This window comes from Carcharodon carcharias, chromosome 13 (genome assembly GCF_017639515.1).
Source record: "Carcharodon carcharias isolate sCarCar2 chromosome 13, sCarCar2.pri, whole genome shotgun sequence".
NCBI lineage: Eukaryota > Metazoa > Chordata > Chondrichthyes > Lamniformes > Lamnidae > Carcharodon > Carcharodon carcharias.
This window is the reverse complement of record NC_054479.1, coordinates 16,068,590-16,092,850: the sequence shown is the minus strand read 5'-3', so window position 1 is coordinate 16,092,850 and position 24,261 is coordinate 16,068,590. Positions and strand designations below refer to the sequence as shown.

Genomic DNA, 24,261 nt, shown 5'->3' with positions numbered 1-24,261 from the left:
AGTTCCTCTACATCCACTCTATTGAATCTCGACATGGTCTCCAGCTAGTCTCTGCACCTACCCCACCAGCCCTTCTCCCAACCCCCTCATTTTGAAATACATTTTGGTTGGATCAGTAGATAAACTAGAGAAACTGGGGTTTACGCCTCGGAGAAGATAAGGTTAGGAGGAGATTTGACAGAGTTATTCAAAATCATTAAAGGTTTTGAAACAGTAATTGAACAATTTCCGGTGACAGGTCAGCAATGAGAGGGCACGGATTTAAGATGATTGGCAAAAGAGCCAGAGGTGACCTGAGAACTTTTTTTCAAGCAGTGAGTTGATGTGATCTGGCCCTGCCTGCCTGAAATGGTGGTGGAAGCAGATTTGATGGTAACTTTGCAACCAAAGGTCAAACGATTGAAAAGGAAGCACGTGCAGAACTATGGGAAACGAGCAGGGTGTGAGATTGTCAAAGAGCTGGCACAGACACAATGGGCAGAACTGCCTCCTTCTGTGCTGTTCCATTGGCCGGAATTTCCCGGCCCCTCCCGCCAGCGGGATCCTCCGGTCCCGTCGAAGTCAATGGATTTTGAATGGCTTGCCGCATCCATGGTGGGGCCAGAAAATCCCGGCCGTTCTATGGTTCTGCGATTCTACATAATGTTTCATTGCCAGCTCTGTCATGCCCGCACCCAGGCTTCTGTTAGCCCTACTGCTTGTTTCCTCAATTTTAATTACTGCCTCCAGCTTCTCATTTTGTTGCGGACACTTTATACAATGCTTTATTGAATTGTATCTTTCAATATTCCTTTGCGTTTTTGTCAGGTGTTTTGTTATTACTTTTGGTAAACTTTTCTGTTCGTTGAAGGCGGTTTGTAGCCTTGTCAAATTTTGCAGGGTCATCAAATTGAGCCATGCTAATGTAGAGGGTCTTTGGTGGGACCCAACCCAGCTGCCTCAGCCAGAGAGGGCCCTGGCGTCAGAGAGCCTGTGAAAGCATAGAATTAGAGAAATCACAGGAAAGAGTGGAAATGATGCGGACAAAGATTTACTGTCTTAGCTTGCTGGTTCTTGGGTGATGCTGTAGGATATGTTTTCGTGGTATTGGTTGAGAGATAATTATTGGCCAGGACACCTGAGAGAACTCCCCTGCACTTAGTGCGGTGGGATCTTTTGCATCTATTTGAGAAGGCAGCCGGGGCCTCAGTGGAGTAAACTGGGCCCTTAAATTTGCAAAGTGAAGTTAAGTTGGGGTATGCAACGTTCCAGACCAGATTAGGACTCAGTAATCTTTCATTGGTCAACAGTTTACTGTTCCAGAGTCTCCAATGAAGTGCTGTATCAAATTCTATCAGATGACCTGAGGCAGAAGAAGAGAGCAGAATAAATTGCATCTGTGATCATGGTTTATGTAGTACAATTGCATTGATATTATTGATGTTGCTGTCCATCGCTCCATGTCTTCATTTTGCCTTATCAGTGCAGCACAGTTCCAGCTGACTGCCTTCTGTCTCTCCGAGTTACATTATGATCCAGTCATATAAGAGGCATTTGCACTCTGGTTTTCCTAATCTGAGCATCAAGGCAATTCACCAATTATATTCGTGACTTTAATGGAGAGCGGTGCTCCTGTAATGTTCTCACAATCTTTAAGGTTGTAAGGAGAGCGACATTTCGTGCCTTACTTGACTCTGCTACTGGAATGTTAAGACTATGGGGAAGGAGAGCGGTTTTATTATGTTGCTGCACTCTTCGTCACCTTTGCCACTGAGACTGTGGGCTGAATTTTCCATCGCCCGTGGGGTTGAGCTTGGCTGCGAGCAGGCCCGGAAATTCCTGCACATGGAAGGTGTCACTGGTTCCCGATGCCTAGGTGACGCAGTTAGATTTTCAAAGAGAGGGAGTGAGAGGGGAGCTGCCAACCAGCGCATGTCCAATTAGTTGCTTGTTGAGGTCGTTATAGAGTTTGTTAGGATTATGGGGAGTAACAGTTAGCAGTTTTCAAATGAGAAACACGGGGAAAACGGAGGGTCTGGGAAATGTTTGAGCGTAGCTGTCGGGAACATGACGGGGAATCATTAGCGCTTGTGACGGTAGTGTGATAACGTTGGATAAAAGGGGAGATTTAAACTCAGTTACCCATGCAGTGGCACAGACCTGCCATCGGTAGAGCTGAAGAATTTGTATTGTGAGGAGAGTTTGGGTTCAAACTAAGCAGAACAATCATTTTTTTTTTCAGGAAAAGCAATTTTCCTGTGTCTTCCCAACTCATGCCATTTTCTGCCTTCTCAAGTGTGCGGGCCAGAACCCACAGCAGGATTTGCTAAATAGTTGGGGAATTGACGTCAGCTCATATTTATCCCTCAGCTAACATTTAAAACAAATTATCCACTCATTTTCTCGTTGCTGTTTATGGCACCTTGCTGTGTGTAAATTGGCTGCTCTGTTTTTGAGGTGACACCAGTAAATAAACTTCCAAAACACTTCCTTGGCTTTAAAGTGTTTTGGGACTCCCTAAGGTCATGGAAGGCGCTATATAAATGCAAGTTACTTCTTCCTCCTCTATATTTTGTGCATTTTCCAGTATTTCGGAATTTGGAAGAATCACGGGCAAGTTTTCTCAAGGGAGGAGCATCTGCTGATTCTACTGAAGATGATTTTCTTCCTGTCATCAGTGATGAATGGCTTCCTCTCTATTTCAGAGCTTCTTCTCCCAGTGGCAGTAGGTCATTAATTTCTGGGAGAGTAAATTCTAATTACTTTGCCTTTTAGCAAACAAGGGTTTTGACCGTTACGGTGCACTAATTGGCACCACCACTTGCCTAACATTACAACAGTGCACACAGTTCAAAAGTAGGCTGTGAAGTGCTCTGGCACATGGCAAGGATGTGAAAGGTGCTACCTGGATACAGGTTCTTATTATCTTTGATCTTACTGACATGCTAATCAGGGCTGCAATTGTTTTGAGGAAGTCAGTGAGCACTGGGGAGGGTCTGGGGTCTGACAGACCAGAACAAAAGGGAGACCAATTCCTAAGTGGCCAGACCCATTGGTTTAACCTCAACAGCAAAGAGTATTAACAAATGCGATAAAAGTTGTTAGGTGTAGAAAGCAAAGATGATCCCAATTGTCAGAGGAAAGAGTGTTGAAGATGACTCCAGGCTCTTCCGCCTCAAAGGGAGGTCATTGGGTGTCTCATAGAGGCATGTTATAATTAATATTCTAGAGAAAGCAAACCCAGAGCATGATTTTCAGATAGGTGAGACATGGCAAAAGGTTTTAAAGAGTATGTTTAAAAGTGATGCACTTTATCAAGGAAGGAACATCTGTTTGGGCTTTGAAATACAATCATTTAAAAAAAGGTCCTATCTGTGGAGACACAATGGAAGAAGCCAGAGCTGACCACAATCCAAATCCAGTGGGACTGCTGGAGAGAGCTCGCCAGATGAACCTGAAGCTGAACAATAAAAATTTGCAACTGAAGATGCCTGAAGTCAAGTACATAGGTCACGTACTGACAGCAAAGGTCTTTGCCCAGATCCTCACAAGGTGAGAACTGCAGCAGCGATGCAGTGGCCAACAGATGTGAAAGCAGCTCAATGATTTGTTGGATGAACTATTTAGTGAAATTTTTTGCCAAATTTGTTGTCAGTGTGAACCATTATGCCAGCTCACTGCCAAGGATTTGCAGTGACACTGGGCACAGAACAAGAAGCAGTGTTCACTAAAATCAAACAATTAGTGACGACAATGCCAGTGCTGAAGCACTATGATGCCAACGATGAAGTCACCTTGCAGTGTGATGCTAGCGAGACAGGTCTTGGAGCAACCCTAGTGCAGCAAGGACAACCAGTCACATTTGCATCCAGGGCATTAATGCAAGCAGAACAATGCTGCACTCAGATCGAGAAAGAGTGCTTGGCTGTTTTCTTTGCTTTTGTGCATTTTCATCAATACCTGCTTGGGAGAGACAACGTAACAATGGAGTCTGACCACAAGCCACTTGAAAGCATTTTTCTAAAACTGCTACAGTCTGCTCCAAAGAGACTGCAAAGAATGTTACTACATTTACAGAGATATCATCTGGACATGAAATACAAGCAAAGGAAACAGATGTGCATCACTGACAAACCGTCGCGAGCAGCATACCCAATGAAGAAAGTTGAGGAAGCTACAACAGAATGTGAAATCTCCCTGATTCAACGTGAAGTAGCAGCTCGACATGCTCTGGAAGTCATCAACCTAGCAGAGACATTGAATCGGGCAGACTTGCTTAAATCAAGCAAAATACCCAACAAGATGCAACTCTCCAAGTGCTACAAGAAATAGTGATGAAAGGATCGCTTGTGACCATCAAGGACACACCTGTGGTCACAAGAGCATGTTGGGCATACTGAGATGATTTGATAGCCCAAGATGGCATCCTGTACAAAGGAAATAGAGTTGCTCTCCCTAAGGAGATGCAGAAGCACATTCATGTAAACCATCAAGGAATTGAATTGAGTCTGAAAAAGGCAAGAGGAGTTCTCTACCGGTCAAACATGAGCAATGAAATTAAGGACCACATCAGCTAGTGGGGAGCTTGTAATGAGTAGTAAGCTAAACAAACTAGAGAGCTGCTGATGACACATGACATCCCAGACAGAGCTTAGATGAAACTGGGAGCAGACCTTTTACCTCTAGTGGGAACAGATTATTGTGTGACCATAGACTACAATTCTCAATACTGGGATGTCGACCAGCTGACTTCAATGCCTGAAAGCACACTTCAGTCATTATGGCATTCCAAACATTGTGATGAGTGACAATGGCCCTCAGTTCACAAGTGAAGAATTCAGCTGCTTCACAAAGGATTGAGAAATTCAACACTACACACCATCTCCGCTGTTTCTCCAGTTGAATGGAAAGGCTGAGGCGGCAGTGAAAATTGCCAAAGGAATCATCAAGAAATTGAAAAATCTAGCACAGATGTATACAGGGCAATCCCCAAGTGGAGAAACACACTGACTGAAGGCATGGAAGGTAGTCCAGTCTAAAGACTAACGTCACACCACACCCAAACTACTCTTCCAATAGCAAAAAAAGCTACTGAAGCCAAAAGTGAAAAAAATCAAGATAAAATAGCAGAAAGCCAAATTCATTTTGACAAGACAGCCAGAATTGAGAATTGGAGAGCCAGTCAGGGTACAAACCTTCAATGTTCTCAGCAGGAGTCAGCCCACATGGCAACTTGGGATATGCATTGAGCAGTTGTCACCTGGATCGTACGCAGTGGAAGTGAATGATCAAATATACCAGCTCAACCGCAGGCATATATGAACAACTAGAGAAGTTGTGCCTACCTGCAGGTGGTCGATCAGGAAAATGGTATTCAGAACAACCATCGCTCACAGAAGTCCACTGGTTCCCAACAACAGATATGTAACAACAGCAACCATTACCGCAGCAACAAAAACGCCATGGGAATGACACTCCCCGGAGAGGGAACATCACCTAGATGAACAGTCAGTAGCAAGACGCATGCGTACCATTAAGAGACCTGCATGATTTAATGACTCTGAATGCAATGCATGTGCAGAGACTGACTAGATTGACAAACAGCTTGGTAATGCATGAGAACAGTTATGGTATAGTGGGTAACTTGGGTAACTCACAGTTACACATGATTATGCATGTAAATTTGTCTTTTGTTCATTCTGGAAAGGGGGATGTTTGGGTTTTGAAATGCAATCATTAAGAAAGGTCCTAGCTGGCTTGCTGTAGTCATATGACCTCTGCCATGAGGCATAGTGCTGGAGAGAGTCGTCTTACATTGAGCTCAGTAAAGACTAGAAGTACTTTGAAAGCACTCTGAGCTCATTACAACATTAGCAGCTGCAGTGGGTTGCTGGGAAGAATGATTGAGGTTAGGATAGAGGGCAAACACAAGCAGATGGGGGATGATAGCACACCAGACTTCTTTTGGTTCTTTCATGGAGTGTGGGCATCATTGTCATGCCAGCACTTGTTGCCCATTCCTATTTGCCCTTATTAAGGACTAGTAATCCAGAGACCTGAACTAATGCTCTAGAGACATGAGTTCATATCCCACAACTGCAGCTGGGGAAATTTAAATTCGATTAATTAATAAATCTGGAATAAAATGCTCAATAATGATGATCATGAAACTACTAGAATGATGTAAAAACCCATCTGGTTAATTAATATCCTCCAGGGAAGGAAATCTGCTGTCCTTAACTGGTCTGGCCTACATGTGACTCCAGACCCACAGCATTTGGCTCTTAGCTGCCCTGTGGAATGGCTCAGCAAGCCACTACCTGCTGTAGAGAAAAGTACAGTGGGTGTACATACAGCACATGGACTCCAGCAGTTCAAGAAGGCAGCTCAGTACTGTTGTACAGTGTTGTATACAGTTCAGTAGGTCTGTAGATGTTTTGGTAGTCATATGTAGGTTAACTGTAATTCTTTATTGACTCTTAGAACTATTTAGCAATATACAGTAAAGGGTACAAGCTCAGAGCTGTCTCCATGCTTGCTGGTAACATATCTCTGTCCAACCCTGGGTGTGAGTCATGTGCTCTCTTATATTACTGTGTGGGCAGTACTGTACTCAGTTTCACATGAATCCTGCATGTGCCAGACTCTTATGTTACAACCACAAACTTCTCAAGGGCAATTAAGGACGGGCAATAAATGCTGGTCTTGCCAGTGATGCTCACACCCCATGAATGAATAAATAAAGAATAAATATGGTGTAGGATTGGTATTCTGGGATCAAATGTAGGGTCTTCTCCAACTGAAACCAATTTGTGATACAAACACCTTGCACTGTGGAACACATATGTGGGCCAATACTTACAACTACACTGAGGAAAGGAGTCAAAACTACTATGGAGCATATCGTAGGCTTGAAATTACTATTACCAATACTTGTATAGTATGAAAGTAGTACCTCAATTAAAATAGCAACAAAGGTCATATAAATGTTTGGCCATTAATATTGCCAAAGCCAATTTTACCCTCACATCTTTGGAGTAGAATTATGGAGATGGGTCCTAAGGAAAGATTACATCGATTTGACATTTCAATTGATGTTTTTTGATCTAAATATTTTATTCCACTTATGCTGATTATGGGCCTTTTGAAATTGTCTCTTTGGTTTTCCACCATTCTCCATATATTTGTTTTTCTGTTGTGCCCTCGATTTATTCATTCCCTCCTATTCATGTCCCTTTCTGCCACCAACACTTCTGTTTCATCTTTTGCTTTGTTTCTGTCCTGGTAAGTTCATTTTCCAAAGCGGCTAGCATTCCTCTCATTACCTTTATAAACATAGATTGAAAGAGAGAGAGATATGAGCTACAAGAGGCCCTTGTGGAATCTGGGTTTGCTGATCTCTTGATTAATGAATGTTATTTCAGTCCAGCCATGTCTGCCCCGTTTGATTGGATTCACTCTGATGCCACCAGGATCAATGAAACAGATGAATGGAAACACTTCACATTTTCTGCCCAATTTAAATCACTTTGCTGTTTTAAATCTTTCAGTGTACTTTAGTTAAAATCTTTCTCTTCAGTGCGCCCAGCACATGTTAGGAGTTCAAATGCTAACCCCCAGCCTGTGAGTTTCCTGAACAGGTAATTGTCCTACTTAGGGGTTTTTTTGACAAAGGGGGGTAAAACTCTTGAAGGTGAGGGATTTAAATTTTCATGACTAATGATGGCATAGAACCATAGAACCATAGAACACTACAGCACAGAAAAACAGGCCATTCGGCCCTTCGAGTCTGTGCCGAAATGCATCTTGCATTCTTGGGTCTAAGGTTAGACCATCCATGTTTTTCGCCCTTGTTTTGTTGAGGCTCACGATCCAAACTTAAGCCCATTCGAGGATCGGACTCTAGATTTCTGTTGAATACCCTACAATGTGGCAATCAGTTGTTACTTAGGCTACAATTCCCCATAGCAGCCAAATCAAATTTCAGTCATACCATTTTAGGTAATTGTCAAATGGAGACAACTTCTCATGAATAGATGCTGAGAGGGCCACTGAGTGACAGGGCCCAAAAGCCCACTATCTTTGCCGTATCATCAATACCACTGTTCTGTGTGAGCTGGTCTCTTAATTTGCAGAACAGATGTAAGTGTACACTGTTAGCTGTCTCTTATAATGAATGAACAGCAATTGCCAGAGGGCATTCCTATAGAAGTTTGACAATGTGTTACAGTCAGAAATTCTGTGAGGGGGAACAATATGGACTCAGAGTGTCTTGCTTAAGACAGCTCAGATACATTAGTAATACTGAAGTTGGCATATTATGTGGACCTGTCACCATCTTATTTTGAACCATTTCAATGGGGCATTTAAAAAATTGCTGAGGCTGTCTGCTCAGTAGCTCATTCAGCGTTGACCATGTTCAGTGAAAAGAAATTGCTATCTAACAATGTTGTGACACCATGAGAGGATGAACACGCAGGCTCCTAATGCCCTTCTTTTATTAGAGCGGCCCTGTTTTTAGCAGTAGTGCTGTAATGTAAATGAGATTACATTAGTGCTGCCAAGAACCTCAGGAATTACAATGCACTGCTGACAGAACCAGCTACCTTTTTTGGCACTCTCCGGCCGTAGGTGCCCAGTTTGGTGTTACAGCATGCCAGTACGATTTATTGCCTTGATAGCCAGTGTGGATCACTCCAGCCATCTTCACAAATCTCCAGAAAGCAGGCGCCAGTGCCTTGGTTTCCAAACAACTACGCGTGTAAACGTTCGAGTGCCTGCAGTCGCTTCTCTTTGACTACCCTCTTACTGAAATTGTGCGGCTGCTTAAAGGGACAAGTTGCGGGGAGCTGGGATCATCCCGGACGTTTAACGGTTTCTGCTTGAAGCACTTCTGCAAAGAATAACTTGCAAGGGTCCGAATGTTTCACACAAATAATTATTTTGATGTACAGTGATCATTGCTATGTAGGCAAATGCCTCAGCACTGACCTGTTAATTAATAAACCACTTGATCTGTATTGTTTGCAAGAGAGTGCCTTGTCCTTTTACAAATAGGGCCATGGGATCTTTAATGCCCACCTAAGCCACAGGCACATCAGTTGTAGCCTCAGCTTTAACACCTCATCTGAAAGTTGATGCCTTCCACAACTCAGAATTCCCTCAGCACTGGGTGAACATGGATCATGTGTTTTATCTTGGCATGGGGTTTGAACCCATAATAGTATGATCCAGAGGTGTGGGTACAATCAGCCAAGACTATAAAGGGAATATAATAAAAGAGCATCTTCCATCATATTTTGGTCCACCAAGTTAATTCTGACCTTTGGGGGGATTTTTAATCCGTGAGGTTGGAGGGGAGGATTGGAGATGGACAGGAGCGGAAAAGGAATTAACATTTCAAACGCAACTGCAACCTGCCTCACCCCCTTCTGGTTTTTACAGCAGCGGGTTGAAGGGGCAGGGCTGGGCAGCCAATGCACCCTCAGAAGGTGGGTCAGTCATTAACTGCTTTGAAGGAGACTGTGTGCCTCCATTTTTATCTTTAACCCCCTGGAGGCCAAGATGCCTAGGCCTCGGGAATCCCAACAGTTAAAATCAGGCTTGTGGGCCCAAAGGGGTAGGAATGTTACCTCCAGGCCCAACAAGCTAACCTCTTTACACGCTCCATGATCAGCTGATCCCTCCTGTACCCCGTCCCCGACTATCCCCAGGATTTCTGACTCCCTCACCCCTCAGACCTCCAACTGCTCCACAGCACTGCAGTTCCCAACTCCTCCCAGATCTCCAGATCCTCCCCACCAGAGCTTCAACTCCTCCCAGCCCCTACTCCGACTGTTAAATTCCACGGGATATCAGCACATCTTCTGCCCTCCCCTCCCCCCACCCACCCACCACTCTTTTCATTGTTCCAAGTGAGCAAATTCAGAAAGCCAGTTGGTGAAAGACAGGAATTGGAACCAATTTTTACACAACTTTATATTTATAACAGAATTAGACATTACATCATACACCTTCTAAACCAAGAAACATAGCTTTAATCTCTGTCTATTAATTCATAGAGGGCTCAAGGGAATCCCCAGTTAAAGTCTATCACCTCATAATGCTCCAGTGAAGTGCCTTGGCATATTTCACTACTTTAAAGATGCTATAAAAATGCAAGTTGCTGTTGTATGGATTGGAAAGTGTTTCGGGATATATTGTTACATGATTTCCCGATTGTCAATGCCACCATGGAGCTGGGTTTGGAACGTTTTTGTGCTTCTTCTGAGGTTCTTACTGGCCAGTTGTTTTGCATACAATAGCAGCCTTGCATCAAAGTATTTCCTGTTACGGTAGCTCCAAATCAAGTTATTCTTTGTTTCTGAAAACCAAGCCATGTACAAAGTATAAAATCCCCTTTAACTCTTGTATTTAGATTATGTGCAACTATGTGGACAGTAGGCCATGGGTTCAAATCTCACTCCAGGGCTTGAGTTATATAACCTCAGCTGACACATATGAAAATACCAGTAGGAGCAGGAGTAGGCCGCTCAGCCCTTCGAGCCTGCTCCGTCATTCAAGAATGGCCAATCCCTGTAGCACACCACTCGTCACATCCTGCCAACCAGAAAAAGACCCTTCATGGCCCATTTGTCTCTAATCTCCAGTTTACCGCCGATAACCCTTCACCCCCTTGTTTATCAAGAAACTATCTATATCTGCCTTGGAAGCATTCAAAGACACTGCTTTCACTGCCTTTTGAGGAAGAGAGTTCCAAAGATTCACTACCCTCTGAGAGAAAACATTTCTTCTCACCTCTGCCTTAAATGGCTGACTCTTTAGTGACCCCTAGTTCTAAATTTTCCTACAAGAGGAAACATCATCTCCACATCCACCCTGTCAAGACCCCTTAGGATCTTAAAGTTTCAATCAAGTTGCCTCTTACTCTTTTAAACTCCAGTGGATACAAGCCCAGCCTGTCCAACCTTTCCTCATAAGACAACCCACCCATTCCTGGTATTAGTTTAGTAAACCTTCTCTGAGCTCTTTTAATGCAGTTACATCGTTCCTTAAACAAGGAGACCAATCCTCTGCACAGTACTCCAGATATGGTCTCACCAGTGTCCTGTACAACTAAAGCATAACCTTCCTATTTTTTTATTCAATTCCCTTGTAGTAAACAATAACATTCTATTAGCTTTCCTAATTACTTGCTCTACCTTCATACTAACCCTTTGCGATTCATGTACTAGGACACCCAGATCCCTCTTCATCTCAGGAATCTGCACTCTCTCTTCATTTAGATAATAAGCTTCTTTTCTATTCTTTCTGCCAAAATGGACCATTTCACATTATACTCCATTTTATGGATCTTTGCCCACTTGCTTAACCTATCTACATCCCCTTGTAGCCTCCTTATGTCCTCTTCACAACTTACTTTCATATCTATGTTTGTATAATCAGCAAATGTAGCAAAAATACCTTCTTCCCTTCATCCAAGTCATTTAAGTAAACTGTAAAAAGCTGAGGCCCCAGCACTGATCCCTGTGGCACATCACTTGTTACATCTTGTCAACGAGAAAAACATCCTTTTATAGCCACCCGCTGTTTGCTGTCAGCTAGTCAATCTTTTATCCATGCTAATATGTTACCTCTTATACCATGAGCTTTTATTTTTCACAATAAACTTTGATGTGGCACTTTATCAACTGCATTCTGGAAACCTAAATACATCCACCAGTTCCCCTTTATCCACAGCACATCTGACTCCTTCAAAGAACTCCAGTAAATTGGTTAAACATGATTTCCCTTTCACAAAACCAGCCTGAATGCCTTGAATTTTTCCAAGTGCCTTGCTATAACATCTTTAATAATAGCTTCCAACAGCTTTCCCTATGACAGATGCTAAGCTAACAGGCCAATAGTTTAAAAACAAAAAAACTGCGGATGCTGGAAATCCAAAACAAAAACAGAATTACCTGGAAAAACTCAGCAGGTCTGGCAGCATCAGCGGAGAAGAAAAGAGTTGACGTTTCGAGTCCTCATGACCCTTCGACAGAACTTGAGTGAATCCAAGAAAGGGGTGAAATATAAGCTGGTTTAAGGTGTGTGGGGGTGGGGTGGGGGGGTGGGGGGAGAGAAGTGGAGGGGGTTGGTGTGGTTGTAGGTGTAGGGCCAATAGTTTCCTGCTTTCTGTCTCCCTCCCTTTTTGAATAAAGGACTTACATTTGCTCTTTTCCAATCAAATGGCAACTTCCCGAATCCAGGGTATTTTGGAAAATTAAAACCTACACATTAACTATTTCACTAGCCACTTCTTTGAAGACCCTACGATGAAGTCCATCAAGACCCAGGGATTTGTCAGCCCACAGCTCCAACAATTTGCTAAGTACCACTTCCCTGGTGATTGTAATTTTTCTGAGTTCCTCCCTTCCTTCCAATTCCCGATTTACAGCTATTTGTGGAACGTTGCTTGTATCCTCTATATACTGGACACTCCAGTATCATGCGAAGGACCTGTTTTACTGTCAGACGTGTTGCCATTCAGGACCCTGTTTGCCAGTTCCAGATGGATGAGAAAGATTCCATGGGCTGAATTATCCCCCCCGACAGGGGGGTTGTATGGGAGCAGGCAAGAGCGAGTGCAAACCCGATTGAGTGCGCCACCATTTTACGTGGGCGGGCCAATTAAGGCCCACCCAGCATGACACAGACCCAGAAGCGCTGAGCGATCCCTATGCAGGCAGGGTGGGGATTCTGAGTCGGGGCCTGCGCTCTTTGGCGCGTATGCGTGAGAAAGAGCGCAGAAATCTCCCTGAGGCACGGAGCTGCCTCAGGGAGATTAGTTTAAGTTCTGAAAAATTTAATCAAGGAAAAGAAACATTTTAAGGACATGTCCCCTCATGTGAAACTGTCACATGAGCTGGGACATGTCCATTAAATTTTTCAAAAAATTTTATTAATTAGTAAACCCTTCGTGAAACCTCATCCCATGAGGTTTCATGAAAAATATGAAGGCCGCCCTGGGCTCTTCGCCTGCCCTCCCCCTCCGCCAACCTTAAGGTTGGACGGGCAGCATTCTTAACAACTCTAATTACTTTCTTAATGGCCTTAATTAAGGCCCACCCAGCGTGACACACACCCAGAAGGCCTTTGACAGCTTGGCAGACGTGCAGCTGTGTCGGATGTGCGCCCGCCGAAATGACAATCTAAACGACGGGCGGTGACACCAGGATGCCCACCTGATGGCACCGCCCGTCCTTTTACCCGTCGGCAAGCGGACCCCGCCCCCCCCACTCGCCGACCGGAAAATTCTTCCCCTCGTCTATTCAAAGGTCAATGAGTTCTCCTGGTACGGTCACATCTATTTATTCCTTCCTCAACTAAGACTGGCAAAATTGGTGACTGTATCCGCCTACACTGCATTTCAATTTAATTTTGGATGAGAAACACCTTGGAAGTTTCCCTGAGAGGTGCAACGAGGTGCATGTTTTATTTCGCACTGGACGGCTACAAAATTCAGGCAAGAGTGCAGACAAAAAGTGATCATGATTGCAGAGCAGTGACGTGACCTTTTGCAAATGGCTCTTCAGCCGTGACCTTTGCGGGTAAGAGCTCAGGCAGTAAATATAATTTAAAAAAATCATGTGGGAGAGAGGTCAAGGAATCCACTCCGTTTTCTTTCTGTTGATTTAAATGTGTGCAGACAGAAGGAAAGAAACTCTCCTTATTGCTGTAGTGGTTTGATATGCAATATTCCTTGTTCCTTGAAAGGGCAGCAAGGATCTGTACATTTGAAACAGACCCTTTATTGTGATTTCCGTTTTATGCATTCACAGCTCAGACTTTAGGAAGTGGAGAAGTGCTGGAGCTTGATACTACTTTTTAAATAGGAAACAGAAAAAGCCGGGAATACATAGCACTTCGATTTAGTTCTGAAGTGGGAAGGTCGGCTAATGTTTTGAACGGGACCCTTGACAGGGCTGATTAGCACAAGTCAGGACATGTCTCAGAAAACAATGTAGAAAGGGCGAATACCAAGTAGAGATTGAGGTCAGGCTGATAGATTGACTCAGATGGACTTGGCTGTGCCACTGCAGTGTTTCCCATTTACACTTCAGATTACCAGTATTGTTAACTGTGAGGCCAGAGTAAATTCTCAAGCTGTAGCTTGTCCGACAGTTCCTGTGGATGGCAGAGAAGATAACACTCTGAACAAACTCAGAGCTTGTTGAAACAATTATAATTGTAGCGATTATTACTTTGGAGATAAGATGTACTCAGCCGAACTGCTCAATAGGAATATATTTTTACACCCAGGTAGTGTTAACTTTCGGGTGAGGAAGAGCAGGCAAGGCATTGAGACCTGGAATCGCAACATCTTCTACTCTATTATTAAGCTACTTGCTAGTCGAGGCTCTTCAGCAGAGTTTCCTGGCAACCTGCTGTTACCCATTCAGCCCAGATAGTTCACAACATGGCTGTTTTGATATTGTCCCTTGATCTCTCTTTCAAACACTTGTCATTAATCTGTTTTCCAATGGCTTTGTTAATATAAGCAACTCCAGCACAAGTTGAAGAATTTCTTCGTGGGTGTAGAAGCATAAAAAGCCGACTCATGCAATAGAAATGTCTCTTTTTTATTTAAAAAAAAAGAAATACTGACTTTATGCAAAACCCAGCCAATTTTTTTTGTTTCATAGCCCAGAACATTAAATTGAGCAGAATTGATTACTTCAGATTTGAGAGCCGAATTTGCATTGTATTGATTGATCTCATTATATGTTTTAAGCTGAAGGAATCTCTGTTTTTCATTTTTCATGTTCATTCAGTCGGCAGGAAGCAATTTATGAAGTTTGAGTGGGCACAGAATGCAGCCAGCGTGCTTGGTTGTGAACTTGAGGAACTCTCAATTGCTGTCTTCAAACATCACCTCAAACTGATCATCCAGCAGGCTACAAGCAAGCTTAATTCAGATGACACTGCAACAGGTAGAGATGACGCATATCTCGTCTAAAAAACTGAGTCAGATCGGCCTAATTTGCTTCTGTTTAAAGTCTACGTTTTCTTAAATGTTACATAAAACAGGAGTTGATTGTTTGTTTTCTGACTGTCCGTTGAACTCTCAAGGCATATTAACCTAAACTGTTTCCATCCATTGACTCAGTAGCTGTATGGACCACTGGAGTGTCAATCCAGAACCCTGTGTGTAGGAACTCCAAATCCAAGTGAATTCAAACCTGCGATTTATTTTTGTTGGGTGATTCTGGTTGTCCCGAGCCCTGTGGTGAAAGGAGTACTAATGGGAGTCCTGAAGATCATTGAATGAGCTCGATCTTAGTTTTGCTAAGTAGAGATGGATCTTGTGCATGCAATGGCATTGACATTGGAACTAATTCTCTTCATGATTCAGAGATTTTTAAAAAATCACCATCTCTGAACCCTACAGAATGGAAAGGCCCCAGGATGCTGTTCTACAGCAAGTTAGCAGATCTTAGCTCGAGTAGCAATGAAGATGGTACATTTGTCCTGAATTAGGGAAGAGAAAACTATCTAGGGTTGATGCTGTTGATGATCCCTGCTTCATAACTGTGTGTGTGGATGTGAAAGGATGGAATAGACTTGGCTGTAATCTCTTCCCAGTCTGACAGTTGCTGTCAAAACTCAGAATGAACAATGACCATTTGGCAACATTGCAGGAGGATGCCCAGTGTTCATGAAATCTTGCCCAATTAATGCCATAAGGAGAGGCGAGGGAAGAGAAAGTTGAAGGGAAGTGGGGGGAGAAAAGATTGCTACATGCTATCCTCTCACAGGAGCATAAAACTGGAGTGGATGTGGTGGAATGAGGATAAGGTACAATGATCCTCTCAACTACAAACTCCTCCAGTCATATTGGCCAAGTTTAGGTCAGAAGCAGGATTTCTGTTTTAATTATACACAGAGGGTGATCAATAAATGGAGTGGGTTTCCAGGGAAGGATGGTTGAGGCTAAGACACTGGACAAATTTCAGAAACAGCCAAATGCTATTATGGGAGTATAATAGGCTTGGTCAGCTGAAAGGATGAGATCAAATAGGTTATAGTGCCTTTCTCATCTGACAACACTGACTACACAACATGAGATCATATATCTAGAGGACTAGAACACAAAGGGGTAGAAGTAATGCTTCAGTTATACAAAGTCCTAGTTGGACTACATCTGGAGTGCTTTGTTCAGTTCTGAGCACTATTCCTTAGGATAGATGTTGGCCTTGAAGGGAGTAGTATTGATTTCCCAGAATAATTACCTGGGCTCTAAGGGTTAAATTACAAGGTGAGATGACACAAACTATGGTGTAATCCCTGTAATTTAGAAGACTAAGGGCGATTTGATTGAAGTTTTCAAGATATTAAGGTGAACAGATAGAATAGATACAGAGAAACTACTTCCGCTGGTTGGAGAATCTAGGACTAGGGGACATAGTTCAAAAATTAGAGCCAGACTTTTCAGGAGTGAAATTAGGAAACACTTCTACATGCAAAGGGTGGTAGAAGTTTGGAACTCTTTTTCACAAATGACAATTGATGCTGAATCAATTGTAAATTTAGATCTCAGATTGAAAGTTTTTTGTTAACCAATGGTATTAAGAAATGTGGGGCATGGAAATAGGTCACAGATCAGTCAAGATGTCACAGAATGGCAGAACAGGTTTAAGAGGTTAAATGACCTCCCCCTGTTCCTATAACCCTTTGTATGGTTCTATACCACAGGTGGTTGAAAGGCCCTTTCTACCCCACTCTCCTTGAAGTCATTCTTTTAAACCTAGGTATTTGACCAGACTTTTGGCCGCATTTCCTAATATCTCTTTATGTAGTTTGATGTCAAGTTTTGTCTGATATCAGTCTGCTGAAGAGCTTTGGGACAGTTTTATTCTTTAAAGGCATTATAAAAATGAAAGGTCGTTGGTTATGACCTGCCTTGTGATGACAGTGAATCTCCTGAATAAAGTTTAATTACGTAGGTAGAATATGGTTCCCCTGAATGCTGCTGAGATATTTATAGATCAGCAGTTGGGGACTGGAACCGTAACAGGAGATTTCTTGAAACTTGACAATTGGCATAAAGCAGAGAAGTCTGATAAAGCAAGAAATGTTGCATTATCCATTCGGGTGACCCTTCATTTTAATGAGTCTCCAAAAGAAAAAGGAGAATGTTATGCTGGCTGGTTATTAACATGCTCAGAATGTAGCCAGAAGGTTACAATGCTTCAGTAGCTGTGCTTCCAAATGAGCAGAACCTGATGTGAGTTGTATGCAAATGAGTGCGTTGGACTACAATTAATGAGCGCACCGATGAAATGCAATCTCCATAGATCAGGGAGTTCAAATTGAATAGTATCTATCTTTTCTCCCGAGAGGGAAGTTTCTCTCCATCACAGGCCAGAGCTGTGAACATTAATTTTCAATATGAGAGAAGAAATACCGTGAAATGCTTGCATTTATATAGCTCCTTGACACTCCTGAAAAACATCTCTGATTTTAAGCAATGGATTATTTTTTGTTCAGCAGAGACTGTGTTCGGGGCCAACTGCTGAATGAGAATTTCCCACCTTCATTATTAGCCACTAGTTCAACAGTACCATGAGTCATATGAATGTCTCATTTATTGCCACTGGTGACTCCTTCTCTCTGCTCCAAGTATGAAGAAGATTGATTTCAGTGCTGCACAATCCTTTCTACTGGTTCAAACTATTCATTGGGCCAAACTTATGCTCAAATATATTCGATTAATTTTCAAACTCAGGGCTTTGCTCTTCTTAGAACTTTTGCCGAACGTGGGAGCTTGCTGTGCACAAATTGGCTACCAAGTTTCCTGTATTACAACAGTGACTACACATCAAACGCACTTTGTTGGCTGTAAGGTGCTGTGGGATGTCCTGTGGTCATGAAGGGGACTATATAAGTGCAAGTTTATTCCTTTTTTTTACTTTGGGCTTTCTTTGTAGAGCACAGTTCAGATAGCTGTATATTTCATTAATCGGACAACCTCGTGTAATACCGGCTGGAATATTCCACTTTGGAGTCTAAAGTTTGGTGGTGGGCACGAAAGTGAGACCGATTCCCGCTGTGGAGCAGGATGACTGACCACGGATGATCTTGCGCTGTACAGCTCATTACCTTTGCAACCGCAAGGACCTCGCTGAATCTCATGGTGGGGTCGGGCAGCAAGTCGCCATCCCCATCATTACTTCATGGGGTTGAAGGTCCAGACACCATACTTAAGGAGCACCCAGGTAGCCTCCTTTATCCCTTCTGCTTTTACCCGGCCATCGCTCCATACTTCCCTGCTAACCCTTCCTTGGTGATCCTCCATGCAACTTGCAATGCCACCAGCCGCTCTTAAGCATAGGCTGGCATTTACCGACATGCCCTAAAGAGGACAATGCAGCGGCAAATTCACCTTTAATCATGGGAGAAGTCTACCTCACTAGGTGCACGGCACTTATGTGCAGTCATAAAAGTATTTCTCACCGGCTGGGAACTTAATTTGGAGGGGCATCTTCATTCCAGTGAGATGGCCTTTTAATGAGCGTGCATGACTTGCTAATACATGCAAAAGGGCTTCCTGACACTGTTCATTGGGAAGCTCGACCTGCCTTTAAAGTCCCGAGAACAGAATTCCTAAAGCCCATCCTGCCTTCAGGGAATGGATTTTTGGCCTCACACCAAGTTAAGTTCCTCTGCCCGGCAAGCTTCCTGCTGCTGGTGGGACCGGAAAGATTCCATCCACTGTAAGTGATGCCGTGACTGGTGGACGCAGGGGCTGAAGTGCCTTATCTCCCGCCCAAAATTACTTTCTAATTTAATTTGCCAAGTTTCCTTTAACGTTTTGTCTTTGTTATGGTGGCCCTTTTAGGGGTGGTCCATCAGTTAGTTTATTTTTTTCTTCTGGTCCCACCAGCAGTGGGAAGCTTGCCGGGCGGAGGAACTTAACTTGGTGTGAGGCCAAAAATCTCCGTTCCCTGAAGGCGGGATGGGCTTTAGGAATTCTGTTGTCAGGTTTCCTTAGTTCTGTTGAAGAGTCATACGGACTCGAAGCGTTAACTGTGTTCCTCTCCGCAGATGCTGTCAGACCTGCTGAGTTTTTCCAGGTATTTTTATTTTTGTTTTTGTTTTGGATTTCCAGCATCTGCAGTTTTTTGCTTTTACCTTAGTGTTAAATTGACTGCCACTTCTCTTCAAGGAATGCCTAACTTGAAGAAGTATTGCTCTTCTCTCCGACAGGATTTCCGCCTCTCTCTTTTGCCTTATTACCTTTTAGCCTATTTTGATCCCTTCCCTTCACCCCACCCCACCCCCACTAGGGCTATCTGTACCTTGCTCATCCTGCTTTCCACCCTTAATGTCACCGATTAGCACATTTCTTAGCTAATATCACCACCGTCAACACCTCTTTGTCCTTTTGTCTGTGACATCTTTTGGCTATCTCCACCTATCACTGGCCCTCTATCCAGCTTTACTTTCCCCCCCCCCCTTAAACCAGCTTATATTTCACCTCTCTTCTATTTTTCCTTAGCTCTGTTGAAGAGTCATATGGACTCGAAACGTTAACTGTGTTCCTCTCCGCAGATGTTGTCAGACCTGCTGAGTTTTTCCAGGTATTTTTATTTTTGTTTTTGTTTTGGATTTCCAGCATCTGCAGTTTTTTGCTTTTATTTTAGTTAGTTTATTTTGTTCATTTGGTATACTCAAAAGAGTATATATAAAAGTGATGCTTCAAGCTCAACATCTAACTGTTGAAACAATTAATAACAATCTGATCTTGCACTGTAAAGCTATTTCTCTTAACCTTATAAGGTGCTTTTCTCTCACCAAAGGAAAACAGACTGTGCCTGTGGCAACTATTTTATAAACTCATCCGTACATTTTTCCTAGAATTCTGGCTCCTGTCCATGGAATTTGCAGTTGGGTTTTCAGTCCGTTTGGATAGGGTTTTTCCAGTGGGCTTTAGGATTCCAACGACAGAAATCAAATGGGGTCCCAAAGCCCACCACTGCCGGGAGCAAGACCGAGGGACTGGTTTCCCGGAGGCGGTCTCCAAATTGGCTGCCTCCAGTCTCACCGTCCTATTACGGACAGTGGGTGGGCTTTCAATGTTGCTGGTCCAATCAGGTGACTGGCAGCTCTGCTGCACCCCCCCTCACCCCCGCAGCCCCACGGGGAGAAGTGGGTGGAGGCAGCTCTGTGAATGTGAGACCGTCACAAAATGGATTCCAATAACTTCCCTGTAACAGACATTAGGCAAGCATTTCTTTATCTTCCTGCTTTCCCAGTTATATTCTCCATTTTTCCCGACAAGTTGCCACAATGTCAAGACATCTACTTTAGTTCACGGTTAATGACAATAAAAGTTGCGATGTACTCTTCCTTCCAGCAGAGGCAGACACTAACATCGAGGGAAAAGGTGTAGTCTGGATGTCTAAATTCACCTGGGCAGGGTCGAGCCTGTCATTACAAACGTCTGATATGTTACAGGAAGAGGCTATTCAGCCAACCAGACCATGCTGGTGTTTATGCTCACTTGAGCCTCCTCACATCTAAATCTATCATTGTAACCACCTATAAATTTACCTCATATACTTGTACAGTTTCCCCTAAATTGCATCTATAGTATTTGCTTCATCCATTCCCTGTGGTAGTGAGTTCCAAATTTACACTGCTCCTTGGGTAAAGAAGATTCTTCTGAATTCCCTACTGGATTTCTTGGTGACTGTCTTATGTTGATGGCCTCCAGTTATGCTCTCCCCCACAACGTTCTCTCTGTATCTACTCTGTATCAACACCTTTCAAAACTTTAAAGACCTCAGTTAGGTCACCCACCAGTCTTTTTATCAAGGGAGGAGAGGCCAAACCTATCAATCCTTTCCTGATATGCATAATCACACATTCCTGGTATCGTCCTAATCACAAATGGTCTTTTTTTTTGCAACTTCCAAAGTATAATTCAGACTCGCAAAGGAAGGAAAACATTCTGGGGCTTTTTTCTGAGTTGGAGGTAGGGCTGTGGGTGGACATGAAATGCAGTAGGCCCTTTTGTCTGTGATTTGGTTTTGAATCTAGCCTACACTGCTGGAGAGGAAAATTCCTGACTGTGTCACGTGGGTGTAAAATATATGCAATGTGTGTTTTTCTGTTTCTTTTAGGCCCTCGTTTGACAGGCTTGGAATGTGTGGAAGGAATGGCTGCTGGATTATATGAAGAACTATTTGCCATTATCATCATGCTCATCAACAGGTAAACAGCTGTGTACCAATAATCGGAGAACGTTTTATTAGTCTTTCATGGGATGTGGGCGTCGCTGGCAAGGCCAGCATTTCTCGCCCGTCCCTAATCCCCTTGAATTTGGCCATCTCAGGGGGCTGTTAAGAGTGAACCACAGTGCTGTGGGCCTGAAGTCACACGTAACCCAGACCAGGTGAGTACGGCAGATTTGCTTCCCTAAAGTAGTAAACTAGGTGGGTTTTTACGACAATCGATGATAGTTTCATGGTCACCATTATTGAGGCTGGTTTATATTCCAGCTTTATTAATTAATTGAATTCAAATTTGAATCCAAGACTCCAGAGCATTAGCCTGGGCCTCTGGATTACCGGTCCGGTGACGTTACCACTACACACCATCTTCCCATGGAATTGGCACAATATGATCATTCGTAGGCTTTGTGAAATGATCAAGTACTGCATTAACTGAATTAGTGACTACTACTGGTACAACATCAAGCCCACACCAAAGTTCCTTTCCTATCACCTAACCAAGTTTTATCTATTAGCCTCAGAAGGAGTGCAGTGTAGATTCACCAGAACGTCACATGGGTTCTAAGAGTCAGGTTATGAAGAAAGATTAGGCCTGTCTACCCCAAGATATAAAACATTAGAGGATGATTTGATTGAGAGTTTTAGGGTTTTGTAAGGAATTGCTGGGGGAGATAAAAAGAAATGATTTCCACTAGTGGGGGAGTCCAGAGCAAAAGGAATGTAACCTTAAAATCAGGAGGGAAGTTAGGAAACACTTCTTCATGCAAAGGGAAGTGGAGAATTCTCTCCCACAAAAAGCAGTAGATGCTAGCTCAATTGTAAACCTTAAATCTGAGGTTGATAGATTTTTGCTAGGCAAGAGTATAAAAGGGTATGGAGCCAAGGAATATGGGTGATGTATAGATGCAGATCGACCATGATCTCACTGAATGGCAGAATAGGTTCGAGGAGCTGAATGGCCTCTTCCTGCTCCAATGTCCAATTTGGGCAATGCTGATGCTTTCTATGAAGTCTAATTGCAATTTCAACTCTAAGTTTGGCATTTGAACATATAGAAAAGCAACTTCTATATATGGATTCATACCTGTTTCTGCTTCCATTTCCCTCAGGTCAGTTTCTTCCCAACAGTTGGCACTGACATCAATCATGGTGGTGGACACACCGGGCTTTCAGAATCCGCACCATGAAAACAGAGAGAGAGCAGCCACGTTTGAAGAGCTGTGTCACAACTATGTGCACGAGAGACTACAGATGCTTTTCCATGAGCGCACTTTTGTGTCTCAGCTGGATAGATTCAAGGAGGTGATGTCACGATAGCTCCATGTTTCATTTTTATTTGTTCTGGTGAACTTTGTTAGGTCTTTTGGAAGCCTTGGATCTTACCAGATTGGTTAGATTTCTGTGGGTTGCCATTGAACGTTGGACTTTCATTGCTGTTAATCTTATGCAACCACTGAGATACAGGTAACGTAAGTGGAACACTGAGGTTTGCTGGTGATGGAAAGTAGTAGGCAGTAGGATGTTCTGAGGAGTTCTGATCCCAGGGGATCAGAGGGGATTGCAAGATTTGCATGCAGGTATATATGGTCTAAACATATCTGCAAAATATGAATCTACAACATTATTTCAAGATTAATTATGGGAATAGAATTGCAGGATACAGTGTTTTTTAAATTTAATCTCCATCCTGCACTTTGGGATATGTAAAGGTATTTTATTAACGCTCATCTTCTTTTCCATCAAAGTCATGAAATGTGGATTTGGAATTGGTTCAAGGAAGGCCATCTCTGTACAAAGAGTGACCAATATTTTGAGTGGACTCTGGGTAAGACGGTGGAGGCAAAAAAACACAGGGAATTTTTTAAGAACGTCTAGGTGCTGTGGTGGGTATCTGTAGGTTGTAGATAGATGAGTTAAAATGGATTGTCTTGTGTGCTTGTGACTGCCAGCCCTTTAGCAATTGGGTAGATGAATAGTAAATTATCAGTAATATTCAGAAGTGCACTTTACTTGTTGAGGTCCTGTATAGAGCATTATTATTGCTCAGTTGGACAGTTGTCCGATTGGTGTAGCAGATGGATTCAGGTGATAACTCTGACTCTGACATTGTGAATGGATGGCAAAGGTAATATGGTTGGAGAAGGTCGAAAGGTAAAGTGGAGGGGGAGAGAAAATTGTGCACGTGGGGAAGATCAGAAAACAGCTTCTGAGGGGCACCAAATTACTGAGGTAGGGAAGAGTGCAGAGAGGAATAGGATCCTGGGGATGTTTGTATAAATGCAAGCTGGAACAGAAAGGAAAACGAGGGCTATTGAGTCAAAAATTGATGAATGTTTGGTAAAATGTAATGGGCAATCATGCTGGTAGATTCTGTAAAACAGTTTTCAAGAATCTTGAATTTTGTATGCTATAAATGCTATTAATAGTATCAAATTTTCAGGCGGCTAAGGTAACAAATGGCTGTTTGTTTCATCCATGCATTCATATTTAAGTAAATGGCTTGGTTATTTGAACCAATCAGAAAAAAGTGTCTTTTTATTTGTACTGTGGGCATTTTTTAAATTTACTGTGTCATTTGCTGGTCTTTTTCATTGCACACAATAATGGGTAGAGCTATTAAAAATGAATAATCTGACTAGTTTATAACAATCTATGCTTTTAAACATTTCCAGAACTGAAAACAGAATATTGAAGCTCATTGAATTTACGGTTTTAATCTTGCTCAACAGGAAAACGTTCAGGTGACATTTGACATGGCTGAAACCTTTCCAGCATCTACAGTGTCAGTCATCGATCAAACTTCAAGCCAGGTAAGCAAAGCAGAGGGTTTCCAATGGGACCTGGAAACATTAATCTGAAACACTTGTACTGAAGTGATGAGAGACATTTAGGGGTCTGGACCTCTGTGATTGGAATCCATGCAGTAGCTATGAGGGGCCAAAACTTCACAGATAACCTCATACCTTCCATTTCAGCCTATTTATCTTCACTTTAAGTGAGAACC

At 42.9% G+C, this 24,261-nt stretch overlaps 1 protein-coding gene across 4 annotated transcripts in view; it reads left to right on the top strand.

The window, feature by feature from the left end:
* LOC121286299 (unconventional myosin-XVIIIb-like) overlaps window positions 1-24,261 on the top strand; it is a 341,286-nt gene that overhangs the window by 103,005 nt on the left and 214,020 nt on the right. For all 4 annotated transcript variants that reach the window (XM_041203361.1, XM_041203360.1, XM_041203359.1 and 1 more), the window contains exons 11-14: window positions 14,793-14,951; window positions 21,147-21,237; window positions 22,367-22,559; window positions 23,987-24,067. In XM_041203361.1, coding sequence (XP_041059295.1) covers window positions 14,793-14,951; window positions 21,147-21,237; window positions 22,367-22,559; window positions 23,987-24,067 — 524 coding nt within the window. The remainder of the gene's footprint in view (window positions 1-14,792; window positions 14,952-21,146; window positions 21,238-22,366; window positions 22,560-23,986; window positions 24,068-24,261) is intronic.